Here is a 27192-nt window from a genome sequence, read left to right as displayed (position 1 = left end):
TTTTAATCATGCTGACATTCTGAAACTTAGTGAGGTTAAATGTTAAAAATTTTAATACTTCGTTTTTCACCATTTTACCAAAAGCACCCACGAATTACTTAGTCTCTCAATCCTGTATATGAGCAAGATAAAAAGTAATATGTAGGCAGATTTTTGAAACTGAGACTTCAGAGTTTCACATTCTTACAGCATGTGAAAACTCAGCACTCACTTGGAGCCACCTGCTTCCAGGATGGTTTTGAACCACCCAGTGCTCTGGCTCTGAACAAGGCTTTTCACACCTTCCTGGGGGATCTCGTGGACAGTATTTAGAATCAGATCAGTAGCACACAGAAAAAAACTAACAATGTTAACATACACACATTTCTTAATGTAAGCTAACATAACAATTTCATTAACTAGTTTCAGATTGAATTTAGTAAAAGCTGCAACTTAGAAGTAATGTCAGGTTTTCACAGAGGTACCAGCACCAGTTTTATTCAACTTGCTACTAAGAACAGGGTCGAAGAGGTCATAGGAAGTCTTTTCCTATTAGATTAAGTTCATCAGTTAAGTCCCATTATAGAGGGAACATGAGAAGACTACATAAACTGTGTACTCTCTGTGTTATACTTTCTTTGAAATGGAAGTTTTCTTTACTTTGCCAAAATTTACTTTTCTTTGAAAAGTGCATTCCCATGTACTTTTGGGAAGCAAAGGGAGATCATGTTGTAGAAGTAGTCTAGAGCCAAAGCTCTGCTCTGCCATGGAAAAAGGCACAGCATTCTGTTCCTCACACACATCTCTTGCTCAATGTTTAAAGATGATAGGAAAATGGAGGGCAACAAACACCCAGGGTCAGTCTGTTAAAGCCATAAAGGCACTTGGACAAAACTATTTCCTTCACCATTCACCCAGAAGTAGAGAGTCACTCCAGAAATGCGACTCTCCCTTCCCAGTGGAACCACATGTTATGGGCCCTTATGGGAGGTCCCAGAGGAACCAGAAGGGACAGCACCCACATCTGCTTGGCCGAACACGTCAGAAAAGCAAGGCCTTACAGTTGCCCAGAAAACTTTTCCCCTCTTTCCTCTCCCAGAGATAAACATCTACATTGATCATTTCACCCTGCTCCAAGATGGCACAATACAACGTCAAGCTACTGAACATGGAATTTCTTTCTTTTTTTTCATCAGATCTGTAGATAACCCTTGTAAGGCTGCTAGAGCAGCACTTGGGAAACAAGACCCAGGACTTCTGTAGCCAGCATGACTCTGCATCACCACCTGCTCCAGAAACCATAAGCCACCCACACAAGGCACCACTGCCCAAGAAGTCTCATAGGTGCCTGTGCCCCTTCTGCCACATCAGGGACTGAAAAAGGGACCACCACAAGTTTTTCCCTTAATCTCTATATATTTAAAAATAAAGAAAAGTTTTCTAGAATTAGTCTATAATTTTGCACTTTAACTTTTCAGGTACACAATCAAAACAATAGGTTGTTGTGTGCTATTCAGGGAATTGCTGTCACAAACTCAGGAGCAGATTAATAAACAAGAGCTGGGACTTACTTGCTAGTGTGAGATGACTTTTTTGACTGAGAATGGCCCCATGTTTGTTCAGAGCTAAGCACTGGTAAAATCCTTCATCAGACAGTTCTCCCCTCTTTCCTTCTACCTCACGGATATACAACGAGCCATTGGATAAAGTGTAGATCCGTTCATTTTCAGACACTTTGCCTCCATTTTTCAGCCATGTAATAGTTATAGGAGCTTCACCACGGGCTTGGCAATCTAAAACCACCGGATCCTTCCTTGACACAGTAACGTCCTGAGGCTCTTTCACAAAAAACAGTTCACTAAAGGACCACACTCCTAAGAGAGAAGAAAAAGAAAAAAAAAAAAGGAATTTTTTTTTTTTTTTTTTTTTTTTTTTTGCCTGTAAGGACGGACATGTAAACAGAGACATGCAAGTTACCAAGCGCACTGTGAGCTGCGAGTCACCCTGCGGAACCCACAGCACGAGGTGAAGCCATCGCTATCACACACGCTCCGAGCGCTCCCAACTCGGACAACTCTGGGGAAACTTGGTACTGACTCCAAGCGGCGCGAAGCCCCCAGGCTGGAAAAAGGCAAAGAGCCAGAGAACCAGCGCCTTCCACGCCGAACCGGGCACCGCCACAGCGCGGGCGGGGGGCGCGGTGAGCCCGGGGGCCGCAGGGCGCGGGGAGCGCAGCGCCGGGGCGGCCACACAGGTGCGACCGGCTCCGCCCGGCCCGCTCGCTAATTTTACAAGCCTGCCGAAGCAGCCGGAGTGGGGCGCGTCGTAAAAAGGCTGATTTTACAAGGAATCGTTAGCGAAAACCTCTCACCAGAGCGCGGAGGGGCCGCGCACCGCCCAAGCCCCTCACGCCCCCCCTGCCCCGTGGCGGCACGAACAAAGCGCGGAGCCACCGCCGGTTCCCGCTCCCTCCCCGCCGGTGCCGCCGATGCCGGATAAATAAAGCCACGTGCGGCGGCCGCAGCGGAGCCGGGGCGCGGGCGGACAATGGGGCGCGGGCCGGCCGGACTCACCTGGCAGCGGGAGCAGCAGCAGCAGCGCCCGCAGCAGCGGCCGGCGGCGGAGCGGCGCCATTCAGCGGGACGCGGCTGGCATGCCCCGCCGGCCGCTCCACAGACCGGTCAGCGGGCGAGGGGAGGAGACTGGGGACGGACGGAGCGGCCCCGGCGCGCCCGTCCCGGCCCTACTCTCTGCATCTCGTCTCCATTGGCCTTTGGGGAGAAGAGGGGCGAGGGGCAGGGCCGGCCGGAGGAGGGAGGGAGGGAGGGACGCCGCTGGACGGGGCGGGCCGCAGGGCGGGGGTCGCGGCGGACAATGCGGCGGGGCGGCAGGGCCGGCCGCGCGCACGAGGGGCCGCGGGCTCCGCCGCCATCTGGGCCGAGCACGGCCCCGCAGACGCGGCCCCTCCCGGGCGGCACCGGGACCCGACGGCAGCTCCGCCGACCCCCGAGCCGGGCAGGCGCTGCCGGCTGTGGTACTTGGCGGGTGGGCTGAGCCTTCCAGCCGCGGCTGGAGCTGCCGGCCGTGCCTTCCCCCGAGACGCCGGGCTCCCCCCGAACACCGCACGGCTCACCGGCGTGGCGAGCATCGGCAACACGTGCGCTGGACCTGGCGCGGCGTTACTGAAGGGCTGTGCCAGAGCTCCCCGCCCAGAGCACCGAACCAGAGGAGGTGCTGAGCACTGGACCCTGCACCGCCCAGTGCAGGTGCAGAACTGTCCAGGTGTGCCAGAGCATTCTCACACCCAGATAAAACCAGCCTTCCCACACATGCAGACAAATGTTTGACTTGAGGATGGACATTGATCAGAAATAAAAAGCCAGTTTTGGTAGTAGTTCTCATTGAGCCCATCCTACAGCACCAATAAAACCATTTCCAGCAGGCCACATGGGACAGCACTGCGCTGTCGAGGATGAGCTGCCCTTTACTTACATCCTCAGAAAACAGCCTCAAGTTTACATCTGCCTCAAACTAGCTTGCAAAAATGCAACCTAAACAGAAAACATGGCTTCAGAATTTATGCTATCAGCACCCTCTGGATAATGTGTACGGGAGATAACATCAAATGCTGCCACTGTCATTTAAGCTTTCAGTTCCACTCCTGATTTTACTCCATGCTTGCAGCCAGCAATTTCTAGTATCTTCTTTTTGTCTGTTCAGATTTCTGGTTTCTAAAGTTACCATGTAGGAAGGCATCTTCTTACTCAGCAGATTTGCCTTATGTTTGCATTCATTGTGAGAGCTGCTGACTTCAGTGACAGGCAAGTTTTTACTGCTTTTTGTTCCTGCCAGCACTGCAAAGCTCACAGAGCTGAGAGCTGGCAGCCAAACCAGTCCCTTCTGCTGCATCATCACTGGGGCTGGCTACAGCCTGAGTCAGTGACTCCTCTGAAAGTCTTTGGGAGAAAATCAGAACTACTAAAATGTGATGTAAGCCATAGGTTGATCTACATCACCTTCCTTCCTCACTTGTCAAAAATATATAAGCAGAGTTTTCAGGGAAGATAATTAGGAAATATTTGCTTTACATGCAAATCACTTACCCAAAAATCATCCAGACAGTTTCACAGTCACTTTGTAAAGCAGAACTGCACATGCACTGCTTTGGTGTCCAAATAGGACCAAATACAGCAACAGGATCCATTTGATCCAATATCTTTCAATTTTCCTCAGTGTTTTAATTTATCTAATCAGAAAAGTGTGAACTATGGAAAAAAAAAATCACAAGCAGTTTTTGTTTTTTTTTTTTTTTTTTTTTGGCATTAAGGACTAAACATTAATTCTTTTTCCTGGTAAACACACAACTTTCATCTGTAGCTCATGCTGGCACTGTACTCTCCTGCTAAACATTGGTTCATCAATGTGACCTGCATTTGAGATTTACGAGAGGAGCTCAGCACACCTAGAAACAAACACAATAGAGAATGCAATATCCAGTAACATTTCTATGCCAGATGCCCCGGTCAGTTGGTGGAGTGGCTGGAGCTGTCCCTGGGAGATGTAAGGTCATTTCCCTGCAGACTTTGGCACTGCCTCCTGCAGGCACGAGTAGATGGCTGAGCTGTACTGCCCAGCACTGGACGCTATCCCACCTGTCCCAGGAACACCTCCTTGCCCAATTCACTAGCCTGTTTTGAAGGAGGAGTTGGTCTGAGTTGACCAGGGGACAAAAAAAAAAAAAAAAAAAAAAAAAAAAAAAAGCCAACAGAGAGAGCAAGTTGTAGTCCTGTCCTACTTGTGGGCTGGTTTGCCTTATCTGTGTCACCTGTGCTCACTGCAGTATTCTGCTGTGATGAGGAAAGTGCTTTACCATCTCCCTGAACTACACTGTGCCAGCAGGAGATTTTGACTCATGAGACCAAATGCAATATTTGTCTTAAATGGCTTAGCAAAGAAAGTGCTTCCCTCTGGAATGTTCCTTGTGCCTGTGTCTGGGCAGCTACAAACACTAGTATTTTCATTTTCATATTTCTGTTCAACAAAATAAGTAATGCAATTCCTACTAGAACTAAGCAGTTCAATAGCTAGATGAGTATAAATGCTCCTTCTTTAATTTGTCAGGATTCATTATTTTAACACATTTCCCAGTAATTAATTGGGTAAGAGATAGTGCAGCCTTGTGATAACATATCTAAATTCATACATAACTGATAAACTCACTGAACCAGAGTTAAAAGGCACTGCCAGAGTAATTGCCAATTTAACTTTGTCAAATACACTGTATTTGTAAATATGCAGCCAATGAACACAATTATCTACTTGGCCAACCATTTCAGAAGCATTCTCTTGAGGAAGACAGAAAGGCAGTCCAGGAGCATAAGATCTTGCAGCCAACATAAACAAAGCCATGCCTGCTTTGCTGCAAGTCAGCAATTTTTCTTCTGTCACCAACACAGATTTTTTTTTGCTTGATTTGAGCTGTATTTTTGGTTATCCTAACTTCCCCAGTTTTTTAAACTCTTTTTGATGTAAGAACTCTCTTTGAAGTGCTATCAACAGCTGGAACAACAGCATGCTGTCGAGGTTGCTGTCTGTAAATAACCTGATTTACCTTATGCTGCATTTCAGCCTCAGCCCTGGCCAGGCTGATCTATATGCTTCCTGAAAAGAAAGATTTCAAAAATCAGATTGACTTGAACAGCTCTGACTCAATGTTTTGCTCCATGGTCAGCTGGCAATACATCCAGGACTGATAAAGTGAGCTAGGGCTAATAAAATCCAGAATTTTGGTATTATTATGAACCAAAGAGTGGAATTTTCCAACATGAATGAAATCTCATTATTGTGGTGCTTATATGCTTTGTCTAAAGTGTTCCCAACATCTCTAGAAAGCAAACTGATAGCCAGGAGTCTTCCCTGGGATGGAATGTAGCAGCCTCAGGAAAAGGAAAGAAGCTGGAAATTCACTTACTGGACCTTCCCAATGTGAACTCTGTATTTATGAGATCACTGCAGCCCCAAACCCAGGATGGAGAATGCAGTTCTTTCCACATTAGAATATTATTTTTCTGATGTTAGAACATTTACACCTCCTTCAGCTTAAACCAGAAACAGTCCTGTTTAGTCTGTGGTCAGTTTTGCATTGAGCATTTCACCCCTATCTGAGAAAATGAATAGCATCATGTTAGCTCTTTCATCCCTGTGGTCTGGAAAAAGCTGTCACAGCAGCATGGATGGTGTACAGCATAGCCACAAATGGCCTGAGCTGGGCTCCCACATGCTGCTGCATCCCACCTGATCTAAAAAGCTCAGAAATGGGAAAGTGGTTTTGCCCACATGACCTTTTCTCTTTTTTTGGCTTCATATGGTTGTGCTCTAACACCACAATGTCATGGAACAGAAAAGGAGGGGAATGAGCACCTCTGGGTGGCAAACAAGAGGTGAAGAGTTATTTACAGCAGTTTAAAGTGTCCCCATTGGAATATGTGCAATCGCTACCCACAATTAGCTGCAGCCCATAAGATGTGGTAGCAGAGTCCCAGAGCCCAAATCCATTTTCAAATGGACTTATAATCATTATCCTGGTCCCTCACAGGCTCAGCCCTTCCCAGTTACCAGTGCCAGGTCCCAGCTCATCCTCCAGCCCTGCTGGTAGGAGCTGCTGGGTGTCACTGCTGGTGTGGAGAAAGCTGGAGCTGCAGGCACCACAGCAGCACAGGCAACTGAGTGTGGCTGTAGCACTACAGGAGCTGCAGCCCAGGGCAGGCTGGGAGCAGTGGTAATTGCCAGAAACCCATTAATTGCAGGGGAATTACTGCAATTTGCACCAGCCAGTTCTGCCTTCAGATGGAGTCCCTGAAGCCCAGCTAAGGGGCTGCTACGATGCTGCACTCCTGGCAGGGTGCCATTAACTCTTCTTCTCAGGGTAGGTCCTTTTGTCCTCACAGTTCTTGCTCTGAGTGTTTTTGATCTGGTGTCACTGTAAGCATGTTTAGACACTTCCTTGTTTCTCATGCCAAACTGCTGACCCAATTACAACTGTATCCCCAGATTTTAAGTATGTTACACTAACTCTATTAAGACTCACCATAAAAATGTTTACTTTTGGCAGATGTGGTCACTTAGTAGATTCTTGTTTCATTCTAAACCTATGTATAGTTACCATCTCCATTGCCTTCTCAGCAGAGATTCACTCCTTCCATGAGCGGATGGGCAAGGACACTTTGGGCTGAGCCCTTGGCATGCTAATGAACTTTCTTTCCAGGCAGCCTTCGTGTACAGGAAAAGCACACCTTGACAAAGGCATTTTAGCACAGTTCTCATCTCGTCATAAAACAACTCCAAAGTGAAAGCAATAATTTTATTTGCTATATTAGCATTTTTCCCCTTCCAGCCACCTTCCAGTGTTTCACTGGCCCAAATCAGTGGGGTCCCTTTGCCCGATTATTTCACAGTGCCCCAGAGGTAGACTCCAGATGTTTAAGCCAAGTTGCCCTTGAAGGCTCATCACACCAGAATGAAGAGGAACCCTACCATGAATTTCAGCAGGAGGTGGATGACACCCCAGCATCCTCTCCCCTGCTGCCAGAGGTAACCACAGGCAGTTTGGAAGAGCAACCTCACAGGGTCTGGCAAAGTGCATTCCCTTGCTCTCCCATGCCCATTTGCTGCTACTGGAAGGTGTGAAAAATACCTAAATATTTTTGGTCAGTCAGCTTGCTGTTTCCTAGATGCAAGCCATCAGATCTTGTTGGTACTTTTAACAAACCACAGAGCTACAGAGAAAGGGACGTACCTGATCCAAGATGCACTCTTGCCCTCACATACATTTTTAAGACCTTAAGGTGTGGAGTTTGGATTTATTGCAGCTCCAAGCTCTCTCTTCTGGCCTTCATGCCACAGCTGATGCTCCTCTGCTTCAGTGAATTTCTCTGAAAACATAACCTGCCAGAAAATCCTTTCTGTTTTTTCAGTAGAGCTTGTTTTTTCCTGGTTAATCTCCCTAACTTGGCTCTGAGGTGTAGAAACACCAAGGGTTGCAACATGGAGCAGAAGGTATGGCAATAGCATGGGACAGCAGCTCAGATCAGCCAAACCACCATGAACATTTCCCAGGCCAGGGACCCTGCACATTTCTGCCATGCCACCTTGGGCTTCCAAACCAGGAGCTAAGCACCATTTACTTCCTCTGAGCTCAGGGGTGCTCAGCGCTCCTGGGAGGAAAGTCCTCACCACTTGGCTGGCATGGGACCAAAGTGACAGCAGACTGGCAGCAGCAGCACACTGAAACACACAGAGTATTTTCATAAAGGGTTTATGCACATGTAGAACTCGTGAGGCATAGGAATAGCTAGCAAGTGGAGACTCCCATTTTATGGGAGCTGTCCCATAAAATGCATGTGCAATGTGTATATTTTTTAATTGGCTCAGTACAGTCCCCTCTCTCAACCCTTTCCCCAGTATGGAAACAAACAAAATCCTGGAAATGCTGCAGCACTGTGCTCTGATGACATCTTCTATAAATCAAAGTGTTTAGGCACTGGGTCAATACAATAAGTATCAGACCAAGAATAACTCAACAGAAAGAAAATATCTCCTAGGTTACCCTTTTCTATGTTTCAATCTACAAAAGAATCTCTCAGAGGCAGCTTTTTTGTTAGTCTGTCATGCTTATCATGATAACCCACTGTTCTGCAGCTATTTGTTTAGCAACAGGCATGAAATATGGTCTCCTTTCATCTCTATATGTTACCTTCATTTTGCTGTTAAACAGGAAACAGGCAAATAATTTCTTCCTCTTTTCCTTTATATGTTTGCAATGATAAAGCAAATACTAGAAATAAAATAAATGAAAAACAAGGCAAGTCAGAGGCTAGCTAGCATTTGGACATACTGCTGAATATACCATGCTACAGATACCTATTTATTTTTGCTGTGAAATATTGTCTCTCCTTTATCTTTGCATTCTCAGCATGTTAACAATGTGGTCTCTCCTCTTATCTACAATTTATCCCAAGGAACTATTAAAAAGAAGGATTGGGGGAGGCTTCCTGCTGCTCTTGTCCCATTTCATCTCACAGAGACGTAAGGAATGGCTGGTCAGGGAGAGGCCACTTGGCCAGAGCAGGCTGTGCCCCATCGGTTTATCTCGGTGCTGCCAGCGCTGCTCCCTCCAGCGCACTGCCCTGTCACGGGAGAGCGATCGCCTCTCAGGAGTGTGAAGATAAACAGATTTGAAACCTTCAAGGCATGTTCCCACCACCTCCTCCCCCTCACTTGTACACAGAGGCTCAGCCTGCAAATGCCCCTGTGCACAAGGCGGCTTTGGGGATGCAGACCGAGATGTTTTTGAAGGGCCACACGAAGCTGTGACTTGCACCAAAATGACTTCACCAAGAATTCGGGCTGACCCGCTAAAGGCAACACCCTGGTGCAAGGAGAGAGCTGAGGGGGATGAACCCAGGGGAGCCAAAAGCTGGGCATTGCAGGGGTGATTTCTTTTGATGCCCAAATTGCTGCCTCCATCAGCTGCAGTTGCTGGGATTTTATCTCAGCTGGGCTGCAGGAATCACCTGGGGGCCTGTGGGGATCTCTCCTCTTTAAAGGCTCTGGAAGAACTGTCTGCCCAGTGCTGGACAGGAGAGGAAGGCAGGAGACACAGCTGGATCACAGTGCCCAAGGGACTGTGTGGAAACAAAGCAGCCCACCCCAGTTCCTCCTTCCTCTGCATTGTTACTAACCTGGCTTAGGTCTCCACCCAGGCACAGCAGAGCAGGAGGAGATCAGAAGCTCTGCTGGAAGCACATCCCCAGGTGCCCTCAGTTTAATGCAATTCAGCACTTCCACTCCAGCATAGGCACTGCCAGTTGCAAAGATGTTGGGTGGCCAAGTGAGGAATCAAGAGAACTAATACTGATAGAAATAACTTGGGGAGCAAATTACAACTTTTGTTTTGTTTTGCTGGACTTAATTCCCTGGTTCAATTTAGCGTGTGGTATGTACAGGTATGGCTGCATAATGCATCAGGAGAGCAACCAGCAGTTAAAGGTGCTCATAGTGTAACTGTGCTGCTATCCAGCTATCTGTGCTGCTAATCATTAGTCCAGGATTATGCTTGCTAAATGCTAAATAAAATTTTGCTGTTACTTGTCTTCAGATACCTCTGTAAGACCACAGTGGCCAGATGCTTGCAAATGACAGAACTTGTACTGTTTAAATAATGCACATATGGAATACACACCAAAATGTTCATGCTAAGTAACTAGGGAAAAAAAGTATGTGTGCCATGTGTGTGGGGCAGTTATGAAAGTCAGGGAGTTAAACTGGCCTAATGTGCTCACTGAGGACCAGGCCACTGCAAGTCACTAGGTGGAAGTCCCATCTGGAGCAGCTGGGGCCACCCCACCCAGCCTCAGCAAGCTGCAGCACACAAAGCACGATGCCTAACCAGAGCAAACCTTCACCATACAGACAGCAGCCCTCCAAATCCTGCTGGGTTTTCAAACTCCTGCTGGCTTCAGTTGGAGCCTGCCCTGCTAACACCTCCAGTGCAGGACACCCCCAGTCACATCCTGGAGCCCGCTCCCACCACGGCCCAGCCCTGCAGCAGCTGCAGCCCCACACCGACTGATGGAGCTGCTTCACTCACATACAGCCTGATCAAGATTAATTTCTTTCTCCAGTGAGAGATCAACTGATCCAGCCTGTTTGCACCTTCAGAGTCAATTAAATAGCTGGAACTTTTCCAGAACAAAAAAGCATTTACGTGACCAAAATGTTGTTCGTTTTTCAAATTCAGGTCTATGTGAGCATGCAAAATTTCAACTTCACCTCTTATCTTCACAGAATTGTAGACATCTATATAAATGAAAATCTATTCTTAGAAAGGCTTATAGTCAGACTCCAAATTCTCAGTGTGGAGAATTGTAAAATTAATTAATTTGCAAACCAATAATTTTTAGCTATATATTAATAGAGCTCAATATATTATATTGGATGAAGCAGCACCCCACATTTTGATGGCTAACCTTTAATTAAACTAAGAAAAGCACTTCTAACAATCTGATAAAGCACAAGGAATTAGTTTTTACTAACCTGCAAAATAATTATTCTGTGAGTCCTCAGCACAGGATGTCTCTAACTACTGGACTGAGACCCAAAATAGGAATAAACAGCTTCTCAGTCCCCTGGTTTTGGGCCCATTTCTGTAGGTCTACATAGAAAGGCAGGCATTTATTTAAAACTCTGCATTACAGCAAGCAATAGTGCATGAACAACTAATTAGGCATAAATCTATTAAGGATGGACAAGTAATTGCTGAGTAGCAATACATAAAATGGGGGGGCTCATAACTCCATCAAACACTTTCTGAAACTGAATTTATTACAAAGTTATCATAACTAGAAAATAATGTGTTGTAGCTGTTCATCATAAATAATATATTCTCATTAACCACAGCTGCAGCTAGAGAGTAATTTCTAATATCTTACATAGAGAAATTCCTTTACTTGGGCAAAGGAAGAAAGCAGATTTTCCAGACAAAGGGATGGCATGGCATGGCCTGGCCTGGCTAACTTCTATTAAAGTGGCATAGTTTGTCATATCTGACAACCCACTGAAGAAAGTTATCACTAGTTAAGGGCCTGACCCTGCATTCCTTAAGTAGACAAAAATCCCTTTGAAGTCAATGAAGCATCCTGCTCAAATAACTATATCAGGATTTGGCAATTAATGAAAACTTCTAATTTCTTCAGTCGATTATAAAAGGTTTTCCCTGAAAAAGAACTATTACATGTTACTCACAGCAACTACTTCACAGTGTGGGTTTGCTTCCAGCAGCTCTTGCAGCACAGGAACTGTTTTTCACTAACTAGGAATTACCTAAAGTCAAAACCACATTGTTTTCTATTTGCATTGATCTGCCTTAAATGTTCTTCTCTAGCTGAAGTATAGTTGAAGGTTTTGACAGCTTTGCATTCAAAAGGTCAGTAAGCAGTCCTCGGGGCAATTTGATTTAAACCTTTAGCATTTTGCACACTCCCAAGCAGCAGTGCATAGGAGGAGGTGTATTCACAGCCTCTAAAAGGTCATACTTCCCAGCCCTCAAAACAAAACTCCAATCAGAAATATTTCAGCTTGTAGAAAATATCAGAAAAGTTAACAATTACGAAAACATTTGCCATTGAATTAAACTCAGAATAGGTTAAGAAAAATGAATTGTAATGAATGTTTTTAGACTGTGGTTTATTTCAATGGGAAGTTTCACATTTGGGAAAGCTGCCTTATCTGTCTTTCCTCAAGAGGCAGGCTCACTTACTTAATGTCTGTTTAGGTTTTCCAAGCCGCTTGGCCTCCCCCTCCCCAAAATCCCAAGCCTCTCTCTGGGATGAGAACCTGAAACCTACAATGCAAAATTTGTTTGAAGTCTCATTAAGCAAGAAACCTCAAATTAAGCACAGCTCAGCAAAACAAAACATTTTTCTACAGAATCACGTGGACAATAAACCAAGCATTACATGGAAGTTCTCCCTCATTATCCCCTTTGTGAGTTGTTTGTATTCTGATTAGCGTGCTAGTGATATATGTTCCACAGAGAAAAAGCAATTAAGTCTCCACTTCAAAGAAAAATGATTTAGTATAAGAACACCAAAGCTTGTGCTTGCATCTCCTACTGATTCTGTGATGCTGCAGAGCAAAATGGCAGCTGTTAAATGCTTAATTCCCATTTATGACCATGGAAGATGGTATGTGTGGGTTGTCTTTTAAATGTACAGACATTTCAAAAACATGCTTCTAGGCCACCAGAGGTATGGCTCCTTGGTGGTGGTCAGACTGCAGATAAAGTAGTTCCTCTCAGTTCACATCATAAGAACAGCAGAGTGAATCTTAATAGTTCATTAAAAAGGGGAGATATTAAAATAAACAAACTGATAAAAAGCTCAAGCACCACAACAAACTAATTAATGAGAAATAGAAAAGAAAACACACATGAACAGACAGCATAAAAAATAGCAGATAAAAGAATCTCGTCTCCTAACAACTGACATTATTTTTGACCCCACAAGAAATTGGTAAAATGAAGACAATATTTAGAAGTACACAAATTCAGTTTTAAGTATTTCATATGTTTTAACATGTTACCACTGCCACAATGCAATTCCCACCCTAGGGAATTGATGAGTATCATATATTTGGAAGTAATGCTGAAATTGCACTGACAAAAGTACACAAAGAAAAAAAAAAAAAAAAAAGGAAACGTGTGTTGATCCAGGACATGTTCCACATTGACAGTATGCCAGAGGCAGACGTGGATTTCAAGGACACGTGAGCAGATTTTTGTAAAGATGTCATCAATTAGTGATATAGCACCAAACTGTGCTATGGATCTGCAGAACAAATCAGATGTCAAGAAACTATATAGCTTACAAAGTAAGTGTATGTATGAAATAGTGCAGTTAGAAATAAACAGGATAAAGAAGGAAAATTAGTAGTTTACACTCATGTATTTTGCCCAGGTTTTATGCATCAGTCCTAGTCTCTAATAAAAAAACCCCAACTTATTTGATATGCTACAGATGTGATTTTAAAATATTTTATTATTAAAATTAAATTTAATAATATTAAATAATAATTAAATTTAATAAAATTAGAATTAAATTTTAATTCTTTTAATTAAAAATAATTTAAGTCATGTGTTCTTCCAACTGCATAAGTGAAGACTCAATGGCACTTTCTATAGAAATAATTGGTTTTCACTTCCTCTTAACCCATAGCTCTACCTCACGATGCAGCCAGAATGCTGAAGAATCACCTGCAGCACCTTGAGAAGTGAGAGACTTGATACAAGTAACACCCAGCCTGTTGAGAGAAATTAATTTTAAAGGGAAAAACCGACAACACCCACTGCCCCAAACCTCCAAGTGAGTGTTGAATGTGTCTCCTTCATGCCTAAAGTCTCATTTCCCTACCACCAGACTGCAGAGCAGTTACACAGACATAACCTTCAGAGTAAAGAAGAAATTTTAAAGTTTCCACTGCAAGTCTTTGTCGAGCTTAATCTATATACTTACCTTTTTTCGGCTAAATAAATTCCCTTCAAAAGCATCATAACTATTTATTCAGAAACACCCTTTACTATATAACTGTAATAATTAACACACAAATAAACACAACCACCAGCCTTATTAAACATGCAACAGGAATAGTTTAACTTCCTAGGGAAGTTCAGCCCCTGAAAAGCTTCCCGGAGGTTTCACACCATCCTAACACATCTAACCCCCATGCCAGCAGCTCACATCCCTGCTGTGCCCCATCACCCACTGACCCCAGGGGCTTGGCCCAGCCACCTCCAGTGCCCAGGGAGGCCTGTGGCCACTCCCAGCCCAGCCAAGAGTCCAATTCCAGGGCAGAGCCTCCACTGGGGTCTCCAGGTTCTATACAAGATGCCTGGAATCAGTACTGAGCTGCAGAAGCCACAACCAACAGGAGGGAAGTGTTTCGCTTACAGCTCTCCAGCTTGGAGCAGCCCAGAAAACTGCAGTCACAAACTTCCCTGAATTTTCAATGTGGTGTTTTCAAAGCTGAGAAAAGTAAAACAATTTCTGTTCCAGTCATCCTTTGCCTCCTGTTGTGACCCATCCCCTGCCCTAGAATGCACATTTTTCTCAAGATCTTTTTCATCTCTCAGTCTCTTCATAGATCTATGTTTCTTAACCAGATCTGCACAAAGTCTCTTACTAAACATCAACCCTATATCCATTTTTTCCCCAGCAAATTAGTTCTTACCTACCTGAGAAAATTTTCTTCCTTACCCCTCACCTGGGCAATTAAGAGCAATGAAATCAGTGGGACAGAGCTGGTTGCTGGCTCACAAGGAAGCAGCTGTTAACCTCTCCTCTGCATTGCCACAGTAAGAAATCTGCAGCTGACATGCAGAACTGTGTTTCTGGTGAAAAAAATGGGTGTTCATAGGAGCATCTCTGGAGTTTCCTCCCCCCTCTCTCTCTGTGTATGTGCTTCAGGGAATACAGAAGATGATGTGCAGAAAATACAAGTACAAAGAGCCATGCAGCAGATCCCAAAGAGCATCTCCATGGTTGCCCAAGACTGCACCCTTGCTCATGTTCATGACAGCCTACAAAAGCCCCCCAGGTTGCTTCCCCCTGCACTGCCCTGCCCACAGATGTGAGAGCCTGGTTTACAACTCCAGAATTCCTTGAGAAGCTACAAAAACCACCCTGCTCCCTTCCTCATGACAAAGAGCAGCCAAGGGCAAGCCCTGACCAGAATGTTCCCATGAGGGTCTGCACCAGCCTGTTGCCCCTTCTGCAGTCCTCGCTCCATCCAGCAATATGAGCCATGTCTTTTATTCCTCCCTGGCTTTTTCCTGGCTGCCTCTTGTGTTCAGGCACACAAGGCAGGCCCTCTTCAGCCTGTGCCATTCTCCACAAAGGCTGCTTCACTCCCATCACCCTGCCCCATTTGCCCTGCAACCAGGGGGTTGGAGCACGTCTCCTCTAAAGAAAGGCTGAGAGAACTGGCATTGTTCTGGAAAAGAGAAGGCTTCAAGGTGACCTAGTTGTGGCCTTCCAACACCAAAAGGGAACTTAGAGGATAGATGGGGCAAGGCATGTAGTGACAGAACGAGGGGGAATGGGTTCAAATTGAAAGAGATTAGGTTTAGATTAGATATTAGGAAAAACTCACTGTGAGGATGGTGAAGCACTGGCACAGGTTGCCCAGAGAAGCTGTGGCTGTCCCATCCCTGGAGGTGTCCAGGGCCAGGTTGGATGGGGCTTTGAACAGCCTGGTCTGGTGGAAGGTGTCTCTGCCCATGGCAGGGGGTTGGAACTGGATGATCTTCAAGGTCCCCTTCCCACCTAGGCCATTCTATGATACTCAGCACCAGCAACCTCTCCTTTACTTAAGCACAAGCCACTATCACCACTCCCCCACAAACAGTTTAAAGGAAGGACCTGCTGCTGGGCACTCCCTGCTGCTGGTGCAGGGTTTCAGGGCCCCTCTCCCACTCCCCACCCAGCTGTGCACCTGCCAGGAAGGTTCCCAGAGCAGGGAGGAGCCTGTTCCTGCCTCACCTGCTCAGTGGCCTCCCCTCAGCATCTCTAGGCTGGCCATGCACTGAAGGCTGACAGAGACCCAGAGCTTCTATAAAAACACAATGTGTGTTTTTCCATGGCTGCACATCTCAGGAGCAGAACACCAGGAAACAACACTGCTGCATCTTCACTGCTCTGCAAAAGCATGTTGTGGTGGAACTACTGCCGTGGCCTGCCTAGGAGTACAAAAATTACTCAATTCTTGCTATTTCAAGATTACCGATTTGTACTTCAAAGAACTGAATCACAACTTATTAGAATAAACTTTTATTTACTGCTCTCAAGATTCTTATTTTATACTTTAAAGTATGCAACAAAACCTGCTACATTCAAATCTATACAGATTTACTGATATATCATTCACGTTTTACAAAACTGCATATAGATTTGGGAAATTTGTATAAGTTACCTTTATTTACATGTAATACTCTCAGTCCTAATGACCTAGTCAAAGGATAAAACAAAGTGGGATTTTAAATATCCCTTAAGACCCATTAACACTTGTTACATAATTTACATATCTTCAGAGAGAGAGGTGCTACACTTCCTTCTTGCATATTTATAAAGACTGTGACTGAACAGAAATTTGGTGGCCAAAGCCAGGTACTGTCATTTCCTCAGATCATAATTGTAATAAAATGTTAAAATTTGAGCAAGCCAGGTATACAAACTGATTTGTTTTCTTTCAGAACCAACTTTGCTAATAATTTTAACCAGCACTTGCTCAAAAAAAAAAGTTAATATTAATACAAAAAAGACCCACATTTACAAAAGAAATCAAACTAATATTTATATAGGACAAATTGATCTACAATAAATTGCACATTGTTGGTTATGACTTTGGTTATACTGTATTAACAAATTTGGTTTCTAGACTAACACTGGAGAAAAAAATACAAAAATGCATCTGTAGAAACTAGCAACCTGTAAACATATCACAGAACCAAATTCTGCACCTGATCACGTGCATAACCTCCATGCAGTTCAGAGGAGTTTGCACATAACAGACTGCTGAATTTGGCCCAGAAAACCCTGTAAACATGTTCTTTTTTGTTATGTAGTGCAATACTGCAAGAATGGATAATAAAGGCCTCTAACTATCAGTAACTAAATACTGAATGATATCCATACAAATTTCACTTTAAGATTGATTTGTTGCAAAAGGTTGAATTGAAAATATTATCGTTCAACTACAAATTTATCCAAAAAAGTGATGAACACTCAATTAACCAACAGCAGTATACAAATTCAAACAAAAAATGGATATAATTTCTCATTAAAACTCAGAATTATGCTGCTCATCTGTTTTATATAAAAATCTTGGGTTTGTTACACTGTTTTAGCAAAAGCAAGTTAGAAACAGAAGTCTAACAACTGTGTCTGCAGTCAGTGTTCTGCAAACAAATGTTTTCCAATGTTTTATCTAATATGCTGAATGATAAGGTGCTTTGGGCAGATCTGTTGCAAAGAGCCTGAAGCAGCACAAATTATGATATTGTAATACATGAAGTTTGTTGGGTTTTTTTGTTTGGCTGGATTTTCTTTAAAACAGTTTAACAATTTCAGTTGCTCCTCTTAAAGCAGCAAATCAAATTTAAATCCTCTGCAAAGATTTCTTCACAGCTTTACTTTAGTAGTTTATTGCAGGACAGTCCCAAATATTGTACAAGACACAACTGTAAAACATTTTTGTTTTTGACTTACTTGGCACTGGCTGATCCAATATTGCATGTATCAGCAAATACAAAAAACTATGGAAATGACAAAATACATTTTCAAAAGTTAGTGATTTTTAATACTTAGTTATTTTACACATGATACTATGAAGATTCAATAGCCATGTGACTAAATACAATGGTAGTCCCTGGAAAATTCAGATTTGTTTGTAAACCCTTAAAATGAAATTGCAGCACTGGACCAACATAATTTATGTCTGTGTCTTAATCAACCCCATCAAAACCCTGAGTGTTTTCAATCGCTAGAAGAAGTTTATCCCATAAATCTTCAAACGAGTCATATGGAGGCAAATCCAAGCGATTAAAGCTGAAAAACAGATGAAAACTCTTCAGTATTTTATCACTTTTACTAGAGGTCATAATTTATCTGAATTAAATACTCACCAGGTATGAGCTCTTGGCAGTTTTTCAGGGGTACCCCACTGTTCAACTGTGAACAACTGTGGTCCATTTGAACCTGAAGAAAAGAACACATCGATTTTCACCCTATTATGAAATCCTTTTATAATCAGAGATTCAAATGATGGCATATTTGGGGGTTTTGTAATCGAAGTGACATTTGAAGGCGCTATCTATATGAATAAAATACAGACTATAAAAAGTAATAGTCAATAATCCCAAACCCCCTGTATTTTAATCATTTCTTGCTGTACCTCAGTTTCAAGAGACTTTTACATCTGAAGTGCAGAAGCCTAAGACCTAAATGTACATGCAGAGTAGCCGGCATTGAAGCTTTCTGGACAAGACAATTTTATAAATTTTGCATATAAAAACGTATACATGTTTATCACCATGTGCCAAGCTGGTAGAAAGTAGTCAATGTCCACCCTACCTATACAGCAACAAAAACAGAGTTAACTGAGAACTTCTGGAAACATGGCAATCATATGTATACTCCCAGGGTGTTCTTATTTTTTGGCTAGCAAAGGCAGCCACAGCTCCCTCTATCTTTCAACAACTGTCTTAACAGCATCTCATCTCTTAAGTTTCTTGGACTTCTCAATTCTCACCAAGTAGATGTAAGGAGCATTTTATAAGCGTTTCCTTAAGCTGGGAGATGACTGCAGTTAAGAAAAGAGAAAGACAAGAACTGCCCTATGTCAGAGAATGGCTGTTCAGTGTCCCGGCGCTCCAGCGCGGCTGCGTTTGCTCCCGAGCTGGGAGCACTCGCGTTTGAGGAGCAGGAGCGCCCGGCCGTGCCACGAGAGGGAGATCTCCGCCAGGGAGCGGCTCCCGGGCTGCGGAGCGGGCGGGGAAGGGAACAGCCCGGCAGCAGCAAAGCGCCACGGACCAGCACAAACACTGAAAAACCACATACAGCACTATAAACACAAAGTACAGGAAATATAATTGTTACTGGGGTTTAGTAAGGACGGCATGCTGGCCACAGTAAAGCAGAAATAACTGCAAGAGAAATAAACAAAGTGCACAAGACAACTGCTAGTTGAATTTTTCATTAACGAGTGAGTGAATACAACTACAGAAAACTGCTCAAGTATAATTTAATCCCTAGACAGAAGGAAGCCAAGAACTTCAGCAGTTTCTTGCCCTGTATCAATTCTTAGTTCTGTCTCTAGTAGTGTTCTTAGACAAATAAGCAGAGCTCCTGAGGCAGCAGAATTCTGACTGGGCTCCCCTGCAATGAGCACGTGCTGTATGTAACACCAGCAATGCCAAGGCTCAGGTGCAGCAGCAAACACATGGCTAAGCCTGCTGAGCACACTGTTCTGCCCACTGCAACTTACAACTCATTTACTGATGGAACAGAAAAAAATAAACTAAGTGTTTATGATGAAAATGAAGACATGGAAACACAAGATGGGTGGTCTTGTTCACAATCCTTTCGTTTTATAAACAAATAAATGTCATGTTTATAAAAAAGGAAATGCTTAATCAAAGAGGTAAGTTAGGCTATTCAGTCATTTGCACAGCATCTGAACCACTTTTAGCCTTAATAAAGTAGTCTAGCAGAAAACGTAATAACTGATGGCAGCTGAGAACAAACTTCCCCTAAGCCAAGCCTCCCCACCCTTTGTGGGCTGCTCTATCTGCTTGCCTGCAGTCTGCCCACAGTGGCTTTTCTGGCTTTGCTATTGAAATTTGCTCCCTGCTGTCCTCTGCTTGTCTCAGTCTCAATGTTGTAGGTTCAGTACTTTTCTTCTGACTTTATGTTTAACTCATGACATTTCAGTGGTCCCCTTTGGAGTATATCCTTACAAACAACTGCATCTGTACAACCATGGCTTGTGAGCAGATAAAAGCAGTTGTGGAACTGAAGTTAACTGCTGATGCCAGCATGTCTTTGTAATCAGATCTTGGATAACTGAGAATTTTCTTCAAGCTCAATCATGTGTTAAACAGGGATTTTTGCAGCTCTTGAGAACTTTAAAAATCCACATTCATTTGGGAACTCCTATGCATTTAAAAACTTCCAAAACCAGAATTAAAACAATATGCTCCCATATAGAACATGGGCAACATGTGATAAAAGTGACTCTTCTCTAACTTTGTTTCTTATAACTGCCAGTACGTACTAAATTTTAAAACAAAATTTGAAAAAAAAATTGACAATGTCTGAAGTCAAACCTCAGGACAATGTTGGTATCAGGTTCTTTGTTACTTAATTGTGAAGATAATCTTAAGTACTCACCATACAGCTCAGCAAACCCATTCATGGGAACACGTGATGTGCCAGTAACAAACTGAAGCAATCTTATTCTCTTTTCAGAGTCCATCATTAAGACTGCCTATGTATGATAATGATTACAATTAAAGATTTCTTTTTAAATTAAGGTTTTAAGCTAGTAGACTTATGCAACATAGTATCTACCTTTAAATCATTATCTAGGATATACATATGCATTTTTTTTTAGTGACACATACAGTCTAATTCTCTGCCTATTGCTTAAAGCTATGAAGTCAACAATTTTTTAATGGCACTGTAACAAGAGTATGGTTACTGCTCAGCAGGCTGTTAAAATGCTTCCCTTGAAGATTTGGCCCCCTACTTTCTTTGAAGTTTCTTATGTTATGAACTAGAAGCCAAATTCCTGTAATTTATTAAACAGAAGAGTTTAACACCTCTTTAGTGTAACCATGCCAGGAAAACCTACACAAATATTTTTAACCCCAGTCAGACAGGGATTTTTTTGAAGAAGCAATCATCAGTATTGCATTTACATTCTTACCATGCATCTCATCTTTACTTTTCTTACTTTCTCTGGAATTTTAATGGTCAAATAATATTTACCCAACCTTTTAATGAATCAAACTATAACGTAGCAGAAAGGCAGCAGCTTTTGAACACGTTTTCAATAAGAAAATATTAGAACTTCATGATACCTTCCAGAACCACTGTATTACTTGATGGTTTATGTTGTAGCCATTTTTGTATTTTGTGTGTAGTTTCCAATCAGCCACGTCCACATCTCCCAATCCACACATTAATAACTACACAGATAAAAAAAACAAACAAACAACACCAAACTTTAAGTCAGTAAACTAAAGTTTCAACATAATTTGCTTTCTTTCCCATGATACACCTACCTCTAGCTCATTTTCATCAAAAATTTTAATTAGATCCTGTGGTATTAGTTCAAAAAAGCCCTGAAAAAGATGAGGGAAGTTTGTAAAAATCAAGGCAACATTATTTTAGCATTTTTAGTCACAAAGAAGGATATTTAGAGGCTTTGGTAAACACAGCCAAAGCAATATATCACATACAGATGTTTGGACACCAGTAGTCCTCAGTTTCATTACAGTACTTTTAATTGATTTCTCACACCATTACTGTTGTACACTGAATTATGAGTACGGAAGTCTGAATATCATCTATGTAATACAATTTGTACAAAAAAGGGTAAATTGCCTAGTTTAAATCAAACTAATATAATTAAATTAAGTTTAATTTCTGCAGAGGTCATTAAATAGTTTGCTCTACAGCTAAAGCTGTCAGTCAGGATTAAGAAATAAGCAAATTTTTCAAGATGAATTAAACACCTCAGTAAAAGCATAAAAGTATTTTTAACTCTGAAATAATTCAAAGCTGACACTACAAACAGTATCACTGCCTTTTTTAATACTTTAAATAAAATTATTAGTGGGTCTTCAGGGTGTCCAAAAATCTTAATATCAGATGCAACAAACTGTTAGAAAAATGTATTTTGTGATTAAAACTATACCTCTTTAAAGGCTGTCATTTGTTTCTGTACTCGGCTCACAAATCTCCACTGAATTACAAGACTGCAAAAATAAAAAAACCCAAACAAAACCGCATTTAAAATAAAAGTGATTTATACACAGAGCAACAACTTCCTTTTGTAAATAAAGCTAACACAGAGCCCCTGTGCTAGAGGGCAATCCACTGAGGTACATTGCACACAGCAGCCACTACTCACTGAATGTAGTCTCTCTTGTTCTTGTTGGTCACAACTATTTCTGATCCGCCACTTTTCAGTTCATGCTGATGGGTCTAAATGCAATGCACAGAACAGGTCTTCAACAAGGTGAATGTAACAGAATTCCTATGTTAATATTAGGTAATTCATGCAACTCTTGAAGACTGCAGAATTTGAGAACTGTGAGAAACAGATCCAGTTACACAGGTCACCTAATAAATAGAATGTGGTACATTTTTTAAAAAATGTTGTATTATTAAGGGGTGCAATGGGAAACCTCAATTTTTTCTGACCTGCTACAGCACACCACCCAAGACCACACACAGGTGCAGAGTAAGGCACACTTCTCTAATTGCATATTCCATGACCCATTGCATATTCCAAATCTCAAAGAAAAACAATTACAGAAACCACTTCAGCAAGCATCCCAGTAAGTGAATCAATCTCTCTAACAAAGTGACTTATACTACTAGAACCTCAGAAGGCAAATATCTCATTTTCAGTTATCATGGATGTACATTTTCATTGCTTCTTCTCAGGATCACTGTTGTTACACAAGACCATAAAGGTTATTATCATTAGATCTAGCTGGCAACTGCAATTTGGAAGTTTTATTCAAAACTTGTGGTATTTCTACATGACTTATCTTAAACAGCTTTGTATGCAATAACAAACTTGTTTATTCTATAGGTTTCTAGTACATCTTAAGAGAAAGGAAACATGTTATCTCCCAGTAATTCCAGCAGTTTCCGAAGATCATCCTTTCCAGCCAATCACATAAACCATCAAAAAGTGGACTATGGATATCTTAGTCTTGGTTGCCTTCACAGCAACAGCTGTATTTCAATGCAAGTAGTATTCAACAAAAAAAAAAACAAAAAACAAAAAACAAAACAACAACAACAAAAAAAAAAAAAAAAAAAAAAAAAAAAACCAAAACAAAACAAAACAAAACAAAAATAAAAACCCACCACCAACAATTTTTTAAAGCTCTGCTTATTTCCAAGTCCTTTATCACACCAGGTTTAAATACACTCACTGCATGAGTGGAAAGAGCTGAGTGAGCAAAGGGGTTTTCTTAATACCATACACATAAAATCCCCTAATTTCACAGGTCAAGTATTTTGTTCCATGTTTTTTTCTATTCCAGATTACACGAACATACTAACCTGACCAAAAAGTTCTTCATCAACTATGAATCTGAGGTCCAGCTCTGTGGGATCATTTTCAAGAATCCATCTCAGCGAATTGTAATATTCACTATCCTAAGAGAAAATTACAAAATAGTAAACGCTAAATAAAGTAGCCACCTTATAAACTGCAAGAGGTTCCATGACAGCCCAGTGAACACTTCTGCCTTGGGTAATCCTATACTGGATACAGAGACAATGCAGTTGTACAAAGCTCTGAAGACCTTTAAAACCTGATTGCTCAGCAATCTATGTAAATGTCTCCAGTAGCAAAATGGTGGTAAGATGGTATAGCACTATCTGAAGCAATATATTTTGGACTCTTGTCTCTCATCCTCTATCTTCTTTTTATTGTCAGGCATTACTACAAAGAACTTTAGGAAATGAAAATTAAGATAAAGCCAACCACATCCTGGCTCCATCCAAAGCAGTGTGACCAGAAGGTTGACTGAGGTGACTCTGTCCCTCTACTCAGCTCTGGGGCCACCAGCATAAGGACATGGAGCTGCTGCAGCGAGTCCAGAGGAGGCCACCAAGATGCTATGAGGGCTGGAGCACCTCTGCTCTGGAGACAGGCTGGGAGAGCTGGGGGTGCTCAGCCTGGAGAACAGAAGGCTCCAGGAGACCTTCCAGCATCAGTACAGGAGCTACAGAGCAGAGAGACCTTCTATCAGGGAGTGCAGTGATAGGATGAGGAGGGTAGATTTAGCTTGGATATTAAGAAATTCTTCCCTGTGAGTACGGTGAGTCACTGGCACAGGTTGCCCAGAGAAGCTGTGGCTGCCCCATCCCTGAAAGTGTCCAAGGCCAGGCTGGACAGGGCTTGGAGCAACACTTTCTAGTGGAAGGTGTGCCTGCCTTGCAACCCAAACCATTCCATCATACCGAACAAAAACCAAATCAAAACAAAAAAAAAAAAAAAAAATCAGGACACGTCTATAAATCTATTCCTCAGAAACAGATAGCAACTACATGCTGTAATCTTAAAGGGCAGCAAAACCAGTAACAGATTAGTAAGACAGAATAAAAATCACTTTGTCCATGAGCATTCTAGATAAGAGCCATTATCAGGGAATCCACCAAACAAGAAAAGCCTAAGGGACATGTTTTCCTCTAAAAAATATTATATTGTATCACTCAAATATGGTCAGTCCCTGAAATTATTAAATTTCATAATTAAAAAAAAAAACAACCTAATTTAAAAAACAGGTTAAGATAGGAATCCTGAAAGTATTTATATTCCATTTTAACAACCTCAGTGTCTAAAACATTTTAAGAAAACATCAGAGAAAATTCTGAAAATAGACAAAGAGGGCACAGAAATTCTTTCCTTACGTAACTTGGAAACATAACACAACATGATTGAAAAGAGGCTCCATTTATCTACAATTCAACTAGCAAAGAGAATTTCAGACACTAACTTCTATTTCATGCTAAGAAAATACAGTTATTGTTTTCAATACAGTTTAACTGACTTGAACCTGAGTCTAGGTCTTTGATTTTCACTGGAAGTTTTACTTCCTATACAACTTATAGACTTATAAAAGATGTAGCCTAAGATATCTTTGAATCGTGCATTTTAAACCTTCAACATGTCATTAAAGATATATATATATATATAAATAAAAAATTATAAATTAACATTATATTTGTCAACATGATAAAGCAAATTACATACCACAGACTCCATATCATGTAGTGTTATTGGCTTTTGGAGCATCATCTTGTAAAAAGGACGAATAAAAAAGGCTTTAAAGAAGAAGAAATAAATTTAACAGATGTAACTTAGGACTCAAAACACATGCAATATTAATCTGAATATCACATTACGTAAGATAAATACCAACCATCCAAAAGTTTGCCATGGTAAACAGCCATTCCAGCCACACGACCTATAAACTTGAAATAAGAGAGATGATCTTCATTGCAAAGTCCAGAGTTTGGATTGATCTGCAGAGTATAGTTATCTCTGAAGAGTTGAAGGAGGGAACAGGGAAAAGAAAGAAAAACAAAAAAGTTGTGCTATTGGACCAGTCTCACATTTGAAGATCTGAAAGACATCACTTATTTAATCAGTTATTGCTTTTCATGATGATATCTAGTATTAAACAATATGTAATAGAAGACTACTAGTGAATCAGAAACAACCACCACGAACTACCTCAGTAAATTAGAGATATACCAAGGAGAAGGGATTAAGTCCCATTCATTTTAAAGTAGAGTAACATTCTCTGCATTACTGGTTACAAACTGCCTCTTCTTTATGCAGGAGATGGTTGCAAGCACATGCTTGTCCATGCAAAAATGCCATGGCTTATGTTAGACTGCTGTAAAAACACCCTACAAGTATTGTCTCCACACTACTCTTCTGTCAAGCAACTGGGTGCAGATTATCACAGTTATTATCAACTAAACCCTCTGGTACATTTGCAAGGGCAGCAGGAACCCCATTTTTAAAGAAGGTACAAGAAATACAATTTCTTTTCCTAAGTTTTCACATCTTCCAGAGCGGTATTACTTACGTAGCTGAATATTCAAACAATCCATAATAAGGATTAAACATTTCTTTAGAGAGAAGGAAGAACCATTCCCTGGCAACTCCTCCATAGTCTAAACCTTTTTCACCATCAAATTCAATCCAAAGTCTTGCTTTAAGGAAGTCTGCTCTCTTTACAGCTATGATTCTTCTGTAAGAATCTTCAAGGATTGTTGTGCGATGAATTTTCATTTCAAACCTATTTGGAATATCACTCTAAAAAAGAGAAACATGAAAGCAAAGAATAATAAAACAAAACCCAGCATCTTATAGTTTTGCAGAATATGCAAATTCTGAAAATAGACAAAGAGGGCACAGAAATTGTTTCCTTACATAACTTGGAAACATAACACAATATGATTGAAAAGAGGCTCCATTTATCTACAATTCAACTAGCAAAGAGAATTTCAGATATTAACTTCTATTTCATGCTAAGAAAATACAGTTAAAGTAAGTTCTTACTAGTAACAACACATGGGCAGTTGCTCTGCATGCAGCAAGACATGGAGTCTCTTCTGACACTGAACATTTATCACATTACACACTTGATTAAAAACAGCTCACAGTTGACACAAAATTATCTGGAACCATTTTACCTGACTTATTTCACCTTCTAGTTCAATATTGTATGAGCCCAGGTGTCCCATTCTCTTACTTAAGAAAAAATCTACAGTTGTATTTAATTCTCAAACTACCACAACTGTATTGTGTGGCTGAGTTCTTTATCTCAGATTCAGATACTGACATTTGAATGAATGTCAATCTTGTTTTACTAGGAACACAAAAAACAAGATGTATATATAATTGTGTGCAATTTACAGGCAGACTTGGCAGGTAGAAGGCAAAGCATGGATCTAAACTCAAAGGCTATTATTACATAAGTAAAATATCTCCCAAGGATGTAAAATTTGATTGAACTTGTGCAGGCTCATTGTTATCTGGCTGTCCAGATGCTATTTACAGTCTTCTATGCTACTTGTTATAAATATATCTGGCACTGGCCACTTCAAGCTAGAGTTTGGAAACAAGATCCATAAACTTCAGATTTTAAGGCTGTAACAATTTATTGCAATCATCCAGCCTGATCATGATGACAGTCGAGATTTCTACATAGACAGGCTAAAATCTATTCTGAGAACTTTCCATATTCTGACTTTCAAAAACTATTCTATGCTTGATCAGTGATTTCCAAACTTTTCTGTTGCCAGTCTTACTTTCTGGTTCATTACATTTTAACCT

The 27192-nt window shown here is 41.6% G+C and overlaps 2 protein-coding genes across 6 annotated transcripts in view; both read right to left on the bottom strand.

Moving 5' to 3' along the window:
* PRTG (protogenin) overlaps window positions 1–2634 on the bottom strand; it is a 76441-nt gene extending 73807 nt beyond the window's left edge. Inside the window, 2 exon segments of the mRNA XM_053988698.1 lie at window positions 1551–1853; window positions 2553–2634. Of these exon segments, the coding sequence (XP_053844673.1) occupies window positions 1551–1853; window positions 2553–2634 (385 nt within the window).
* A 13711-nt stretch (window positions 2635–16345) lies between these two features.
* The window catches only part of NEDD4 (NEDD4 E3 ubiquitin protein ligase), a 51254-nt gene continuing 40407 nt past the window's right edge, over window positions 16346–27192 (bottom strand). For all 5 annotated transcript variants that reach the window (XM_053988566.1, XM_053988562.1, XM_053988564.1 and 2 more), the window contains 11 exons: window positions 25940–26169; window positions 25265–25386; window positions 25096–25166; window positions 23397–23492; window positions 22228–22301; window positions 22012–22072; window positions 21377–21436; window positions 21173–21280; window positions 20481–20577; window positions 18215–18287; window positions 16346–18137 (listed from right to left, as the gene is read on the bottom strand). In XM_053988566.1, the coding sequence (XP_053844541.1) occupies window positions 18035–18137; window positions 18215–18287; window positions 20481–20577; window positions 21173–21280; window positions 21377–21436; window positions 22012–22072; window positions 22228–22301; window positions 23397–23492; window positions 25096–25166; window positions 25265–25386; window positions 25940–26169 (1095 nt within the window). In that variant the 3' untranslated portion in view covers window positions 16346–18034. The remainder of the gene's footprint in view (window positions 18138–18214; window positions 18288–20480; window positions 20578–21172; window positions 21281–21376; window positions 21437–22011; window positions 22073–22227; window positions 22302–23396; window positions 23493–25095; window positions 25167–25264; window positions 25387–25939; window positions 26170–27192) is intronic.

The sequence above is a fragment of the Vidua macroura genome, chromosome 12 (assembly GCF_024509145.1).
Source record: "Vidua macroura isolate BioBank_ID:100142 chromosome 12, ASM2450914v1, whole genome shotgun sequence".
Taxonomy (NCBI): Eukaryota; Metazoa; Chordata; class Aves; order Passeriformes; family Viduidae; genus Vidua; species Vidua macroura.
This window is presented reverse-complemented; position numbering and strand designations above follow the sequence as displayed.